At 45.3% G+C, this 8,202-nt stretch overlaps 1 protein-coding gene across 1 annotated transcript; it reads right to left on the bottom strand.

Annotated features, from left to right (window-relative positions):
* Positions 1-958: 958 nt before the first annotated feature.
* LOC144166908 (uncharacterized) lies at positions 959-5,491 on the bottom strand. The gene is made up of 4 exons (XM_077696356.1): positions 5,327-5,491; positions 5,086-5,234; positions 4,736-4,924; positions 959-3,626 (listed from the first exon to the last, which is right to left on the bottom strand). The coding sequence occupies exons 1-3, from the start codon at positions 5,335-5,337 to the stop codon at positions 4,755-4,757; spliced, it is 330 nt and encodes a 109-aa protein (XP_077552482.1). The 5' UTR covers positions 5,338-5,491; the 3' UTR covers positions 959-3,626; positions 4,736-4,754.
* Between the last annotated feature and the right edge of the window lie 2,711 nt (positions 5,492-8,202).

The raw sequence follows: 8,202 nt of genomic DNA, 5'->3' as shown, positions 1-8,202 counted from the left end.
AGGATGCTGGAAATTATGCAACAACAAAAATTGGACCCGTATGCGATGGGCCCCGAGAAACAGGTATCATCAGACGAGAGCGACGGCGAGCCTGATTTTGACGATGGACCGCCGTCGCCAGATCCTGCGAGTCTTCAAAATACCGACTGGTAAGCATATGCAGGCCATAATGTTTTCATAATACATGTATATCACATGCTTGACGTTATCAATTAAACTTCAGGTGCAGCTGCAAGAACTGCGTGGTAATGACGTATGCATTCGAGTGCATTTGCTGCCGAGAATTACCGCAAATTTGTACGGAGACGTGCGTGACCTACGATCCGTACTATGCCATACTCTGCCTCGAATCGGTAGTCCTGCGAGTGGCCTACGTCGACGTCCGTCTGAACGGTGAAGACTATGGCGTCGAGGACGAACACAGATCTGCACAATTTCAGAGTGATCCTGCAACTCAGAGAACAGGCATTCTTACACTGCTTTTGTTTCAGGATGTACAGGCACACTGCCTACAGGCAGTTCACGAGGTGGATCTGGGGATACCTCGGCGTCGGCATCCGAAAAGTTATTCCATCCTGCGCGGTCCATAGAATTAGGGAAACGTTTCCCTCTGAAAACTATCAAGGTTTTCAATACCCGCCGCTAGTGTAGCTCCGTAGAGCAGCTCTGAAGAGCAGTTCTGGCAAGCTCTGTAGAGCAGACTTTAGCCGTGCATCTTTTCCAGCGCCTCTAAAATAAATGTTCTCGATTGGAAAAAAAAACCTTTTCAAATATGATCTGCTAGCATGAAATATGCCTGAAAATAAGATACTACAGAAACTGAATTCCTAGACTAATTGGCAACTGCTCAGAACTTTTGAAATCCTACACTAATGGGCAACTGCTCAGAACTTTCGTAAACATGTTCACAGAAACACAAGGAGACTTTTATTAGAATGAGAAGAGAACGTCTCGGCATACAAAAAACATGAAACAAGGAGCGGAGGCGAATTTTCCAACGGCCAGTAACAAGAACACAAAATCGAGCAGCAAGAGCAAACTTCCGGTTCTTGGGCCCACAGAGTCGCATTATTATTCGCTAACAGTGTCCCATAACCACCACATAGGGCGACATTACACTGTTTGAAGTTATCAATATGTAAATCAAACGGGGAGTAAATAGACCTAGAAAGAAACGTCCATCAGGTTGCCACATAACATTTCCCTCGTTTTCATGGCTTAGCACAGGTGCAGTTTTAGCTTTCGGCATTTCAGCTTCCCTTATAGTAGCACAAGCACAAAAATTTTCACCTCAGAGCTTTGGAAGGAAGCAGCCGCACAACAGGTGAGACAGAATGCGCTGCACAGTGGCAGTGGCTGCATGCTGTTGGAGAAATCAATAAAAAAGAAATTATTTGTCTGTCACACTGACAAGTGTGGCCCAAAATGAATGCGACATGGATGTGTGACATGCTTGCGCTTAAAAATAAATTGCTGCAGTTATCCTCCCTCTGCCCCCCCTTTTTATTTTCCTTGTTCTTCCGGGTTTGACCAGTGTGTATATAGCTGGCGCCCCAATTCAATAAACCTAATGGGTCGATTGTAAGCGCATGTGTTTTGTCTTCTCGTTCCGTACCATCTTTTCTGCTGTCACCTTCTTGTGAAGTTATGTATTAACCAGATCAAGCTGCAACTCTTATTAAGGCTCCTTTGAGCATTTGACTGACAAGAGGGGATAAAAGCACACAATACAACATGGAACACCACATGTGCACTCCTATACTCGGTGACAACTTAAGAACGGCACCGGTAGTTGCCGCTGTGCCTTATGACCGTAGCCGGATGTTTCTCCGGGCGGCGCAAGTAGGGCGTTACTGGGAATATTTTGAACATGGCGTGAGCCGTTCCCGTAATTTTTTGGACTCAATATGCATATAAACGACTCCAGTGACGAGAAACAAACTGCGTGAGACAAGGCATACGATATCACGCATTCATAGCAAACCCCTTTCAAAACGCGCGCGCACTGACTTCACGGGTCTGGCGCATTGGCGGAGTGATCCACTACATGAGGTGGTGCCGTTCTTGAGTTGTAACCGAGTATACCAAATGCTATTAAGGCCATTCCCATTTGCAATAAGGAATGAATGTCAAGCAATCTTGCAAGAAACCAAGGAAAAAAAACAGGCCACAACATAAACGCAACATGTCAACATGAAAAGGTCTCAGCTTCTGAAAAGCACCACTGATGCCGCTGTGACACATACATCACCCTTCTTATTGAAAACTATGCTTGTGCTTTTTTGTTTGTCGCGTTCAAGCTCAACTCTTTAGTCGCGGCTTATAAAGAGGTGCATTTACGTAATAAAACACTCTCAATGGAAGCCCATTTACCGCCTCCTCACGAATATTCTGTGCTTTAATGTATGTTTTACCAACATGTGTGAGTATACACAAACCAGACCACAGGCAAGTAGCTTCAAAGCATATGACTACTTTAGTGTATTTGCTGTTCTAATCCTTTCGTGTTCTTTGAAAAAAAAATAATTTTGGTATGCACTACTAATACAAACAAGTACTGAACCTTTACAAAAAAAAGCCATTCCACTCTGAAAAAGTGGATGACCAGCGAAGCTGAGGTAACGCAGAATTTTGAACAAAGATATGAATTCTTAACGGACATCATGCTGTGACCAGCCATTCCACAACACCATTCAATCTTGGTAGATGGTCTAAAATTGGGGGGTAGCTGTATCCGTTCTTGGTGGAGAATTGAAGCGTAGCAACAGGCTAAGCACAACCCGCACACTTAGAAATCTGCAACGTGCCTATCAACCAGGAGTACACACTAAACGCAGCCTCTGCATTACAACAGAAAGGATATGAAATTCAAAATGGGAAATGGTGACCTGCCAAGCGAGAGCAAGTGCAGTGCCAAATGAATACAAGAAAACATACAAGAAAATGAACAAACACGCACACAATTGCCTCGCACCTCAAAAAAACAAATGTAGACACATAGACACCTAGTGCTTCTTTTTGCCAAATCGTTTCAACTTTTGGCCAGCAGGATGAATTGAGGGACAGATATACAGGCCAAAGTTTTTTCACCTAAGTAGCTGCCCAAAAACTATTTAAAAATGGAACAGGGAGCAGGAAATAGAATGGGACGGCACGCCGTCCAGTCTTGTTAATTCCTTTCTGCTCTCATTGCTCAAGTCACAGTCGAGGCACGAGCAAACTCGGTCACACAGATGTCTTGAAACATCTCGACCTGGAATGGGCCATTGTTTCATACCTTCCTCAGCAACACGAATACGAGCTTCACAAACACACACCCTGACGAAAATGAAACAATATCTGCAAGTCGTAATGGCGGAAAAGTTTTCCCGCACCCTCGACCACCTAGATCGCTGCAATCGGTTGCCCTTGGATTAGGGGTCAAAATCCTTAGCAGTAAACATGAAAACATGCAACAATGGGCGTCTCAACCACCGGTGTCTCAGCCTCCTGCTTTGGGTTCGCTGCCAAATGGAAGAGTATCACGGGCCGCACGGGGTAGCTTGCCAAGAAGGTGAGATCCTCAGCCTGTAAATCAGCTGTTTTCATGTGTGACCAGATTGCGATGTCCCTTGCAGCACCTCACCCTGCAAAGGGGGCAGAGGTGAAAGTGTACCAAATGTTAACTTTCTTGAATTAACTTTCGCTAATGTCGTTTTCTTGCTTGAAGTCGGACGGTCGAATAATAGCTTCCGTACAATTTATAGGAGAAGGCAAAAACAAACTGTTTAATTATTGTCTTAAAAAACGGAGAAATGCGCCTGGGCGGCGCCGTTCTTTTTTCGCTCACATGCGCTTTCTCGCGATGCGCTCAGGTCTCTCACCAGACACGCACACTCGCTGACGCTCAACGCTCGACTGGCTGGGCACAGTCCGTCTCGCGCCCCGGTGCCAGAACACTCCTGTGTTTATGACCTACAGAGCGCCGCTCCGTAGGTCATAAACACAGAACACGGGACGGCGAGCAACGAGGCGACTGTGGGAGCACGTTTACCAGCTCCACGTAACGGGAAACAGAGGTCCGAAAATATAAACAGATCACTGACACTAAAATAAAATACACAAGAAAACGACCTTAGCGAAGGTTAATTCAAGAAAGTTACCACAATGTAACAAGCAGAGACACACGTGCATCAACATTGACTGGTGACATCAGAGTCAATATTCTGCGTGGTATTCGTTTCGAAAATATTGCCGCGACTTTATTATTGCGGGCGCAATCCCCGACCGGCTAACGGGGCTGTTCCTTGTTATGGGTATGCGCCCACTGGTGAGCAGAGGAGGAAGAAGTAGTCCGAGCTCGCTTGTTCTAGCTGTGGCATCGCCAGTGCTTGCCGGCACAAGTTCACCATTTTAATAAACGTCTTTTACTCTCCTTACTGGAGTTCATCGCTACAATATACATTTTGTGTCCATTTCGTCTGGACGCAGTTGCATTTGTGAGGCCTCTGACCAGTGAGAGTGCTGCATCACATTCGGACGTCTGCATTAGGCAATTAAGGCTCACTCAAAACACACACTTCGAAACGGGCATGAACTGGACAAAACTGCGAATTCTTCCCCTGATATATGTTACAGAGAGCACAAAATAAACGCAATCATTTTCCTGGTTCTTGACTAAGCGTGTGCCTTGATAAGGAACATATCCAAGCTCTGAAAGTGTCCCTGAGACAATGGAAGGACTCGGAATACTCACATAACAAGCGTCCAAGGTGCTACTTCTTGAACCGCAGCATTCGCTTGGCCTTCAAAACATCTATGTGGAGGCGAGGGTATGCAGCAGACATGGGTGCTGGTTGGGGTGACACTTTCCGCAGCTTCATGAAGCAGTAACTGTGCAGGGCACACTCTTCCATGCTGGCTACAAGCAGTTTCTGGACATATTCTGAAACGTCCAAGCACAGGAACATGATACACAGTTTACGGCTACTCTACACTACAAGCAACACCATGGCCAGTATTTTCAAATAGATCGTTAGCAATTGGTTGCTTCTGATTCTAGAATCCAAGGAATTGCAGAAAGGAAAATACACCAAACCAGCTTACTGTGTGTTGCTTTGGTCTTTACAGGGCACAGCATTTCCCGCCCTTTGCTTGATTTCGGCAACTTCCTGTGAAATTGGGGGTTGCCACTTGCACCCGTGGCCTGGTCTCGGACGACATTCTCGTTGTGGTGTAGGATGGCAAGCTGTGTCCTGCAACAAGGATGTGAATGAAAACAGACTGCACGTTGCAGCACAAACTGAGAGAGCAGCTTTACAAAGATAAACTGTTAACACCACTGCACCTGGCACGCATGACACTTGGTGTGTATGCAGTTGACTTGGGAGCAAACTGATTTATCAGAGAGTGGAAGGACTCTAGGCATGACGTCTGTGATCCTGTTGACAGCTGTTCAATTTTCAATGTCCTTCAGCAGCCGTGGGTTGAGGACAATGCTCACCAGCTTTTGGCAGGCAGGTGTCCCTGTGAGAATAAAAGCATACCATTAAAAAGCAATCTCCCTTGGCCAAGCATTGTTAGCATAAGAAGTAAGTAAATGTATTCGCACCGGGATCCAGCCACTCGTGGGGAGGGAGCTCATCATGCAGGCATCTGTGAAAGGGCCCCTCATGCCCATCGTGCACATTTATTATGTGCCTTGTCAGGCCTGCAGGTATGAACATACATTGCACACACGTAACAAAACGATAAACAAATATGACACCTCTTCCTCAAAAGTAGCGTCACCCGTTTCCCTCAACGAATTCCCTTACAGCTAGCATTGCAGAAACTACTCTGCCTGCATGCTGCACTTAGTAAAAACGGTTTCATAAGTCTTTATGCGAGTTCGAAAATTACAGAAAGTTGTAAAAAGTTAGTTCTGGGTTTATCAGCATAACTGCAAGTGGGTTACACCATTAGGTGGCCATAATGCTCAATGTATGGTATCTGCTATTTTGTGTAGCTTGCTACTTACTTTTCCAGATGCTCAAACGCATAGTCACGTCGCCTTCTGAGAGTGCAACACAGAAGTAAAGGTGGTTGCAAATGTTCCGGATCCATCCACGCAGGGTCGAGCACTCCTTTCTTTTAGAAGCAGCGTCCAGCTTTTTTTGGAGTCCTAATGGTTCAAAGAAAGCGCAAATTAGTTTTGGAAACGTTCCAGAGCAAAAGCTCGTGGACAACCAGACAGGTAAAAGAGAAGACTAGCTAAGCCACAGTCTGTGAAATTGACAAAGGCTTACAGTACGTAATACTAAATAGGTAGGGCAGGCTTTCGCGTTCACCTGCATTTGCACCACCAGGTAAAACATTGCAATGACATCAACACTGAGAAAAAGCGTACCGCCTGTTATGAGGCATACTATTTTATAGTAGTTGGAAAAATGCAGATTTTCGATTTTCAAAAACTTGGGCTGGACAACACTTCCCACATACATTAATTTTACATTTACATGTTCTTGCTGCCTCAGTGTTTTAACAGTTCGGGAAGCTCCACCAATCGCACTTAAGTGTTCTTAATTGGTGATGTCATCATTCATAATGTGATAAAGTGTATGGAGCAGCAATACCTGTTTTCATGCTTGCGGAATTTTCTGTAATAATAAGCAACTGCTGTTACTGTCAGTGGTATGTTTGTACTCAAGGCACTATAATCGAGTAATACACACACACATCACCTCTCTCCACCACCTTAAACCTTTTGCTGGAACACCTCAAAATATTTAACACATCTTTAATAACTAAACAGCTTGGCTGAGGAATAGGGTATTTTAAATTTAAGAAGTGCCACATGAAGGTGAGTGGGTTCAAAGGGCTGTCCCCATCCCAAAATTTTCATGATGGGTGAAGGGGGGGGGAACAAAACGCAAGAACAATATCAAATGGCACAAGCGATGTCAGCTGAGCGAAGACGCCTAGCTTGCTACGTCAGATGAACACAATGACGATGATAAAGTTGCTGATGACGTGCACACGTTTTCAGTTATTGACAAGGTCTGTTCAAGAAATATTTTGTATGTCACCATAAGGCTGGACAAAGCCACAAACACCTCCTGTTGTGAAATAAATGTTACTAATAATTATTGTTTTGTCGTGAGCTACGCACGAACGCAGTAGTGGTTCGCTAATGGTGTCCACGGAACCCAGGGGGTCTGCAAGAACATTTCGGAGGTCTGTGAGGCCCTCCCAAATTCTTCCACTCTTTCCCCTCCCCCACCCCCGTTCTTTTCTCCTTTTTGCCAAACCTTGATTGCAACAAAAATATGAAGCTTCGCTGCATGGCTTTTGTGTTTAATTGTTTCAATTTCTTTGCATAGGAGATGTTTTAAGGTTGGCTTTTTTCCACAGCATGCTAGCTATGCGGAAAAGCCAGACGTACAAAAGGCAGCATAGAGGTTCAGGCTACAGTAATCCCTCGTTAACTCGAAGTAGTAAAAACCGGGAAAAATCTCGAGATAAGCGATATTTCGAGTTAAGCAAAACGCCGAAAATGTTTCCCCAGGTAAAAGAAAAGCCAGTGCTGCCAGGAAAAGCTCCACTGCACGAGAGAGTTACCGTAGTAAAGGCACAAGAATTCGCAGGGAAAAAAATTCCTTGATTAACCCGATTTTTCTCTCCAATGTCAGAGATTTGCACTGCTTTGGGCGGGATATCTTAGTTGATATTCGGAAGCGTCCGTTGCACAGACCACTCGCTACTCAGCAAAACTGAAATCAAGATGCGTCGCGCGCAGATCGCATGGAAAACAAAGAATACCAGCTCGCACATGCAAGCGCTATGTTGCGTACTGACAGGTGCACGCTGCACACGCCGCCCCACCGCGCATAAGTCGCGCACAGGTGCGCACACGTGATCACTCCCACAGTTGCTTGACAAGGCGGATAGGAAACGGCTGTGTCAGCAGGAATTTCAAATGCGCCCTTCACGACCGCGTTCGGCATTATAGTAAGAGCTAAGCGTTAGCACGGAGCCCTCGTTTCCTGTTGGGAGTGGACTTTGCCTTCTGCCCTCCAGGTCAAGATTTCGAGATATCCGCTGTCCCCTCCGAAAAACGTTTCGAGATAAGAGGGTGATGATGATGATGGATTGATTTTATTGGCGCAAGGCCGACATGGGCAAAGAGCGCCAAACACAAAGTGATTTGATAGGAGAACACGAAATAAAATCAGTTAAAAACAA

The sequence above is a fragment of the Haemaphysalis longicornis genome, unplaced genomic scaffold (genome assembly GCF_048455015.1).
Source record: "Haemaphysalis longicornis isolate Haplotype H1 unplaced genomic scaffold, Haemaphysalis longicornis Haplotype H1 scaffold_198, whole genome shotgun sequence".
In the NCBI taxonomy this organism is placed as follows: domain Eukaryota; kingdom Metazoa; phylum Arthropoda; class Arachnida; order Ixodida; family Ixodidae; genus Haemaphysalis; species Haemaphysalis longicornis.
This window is presented reverse-complemented; position numbering and strand designations above follow the sequence as displayed.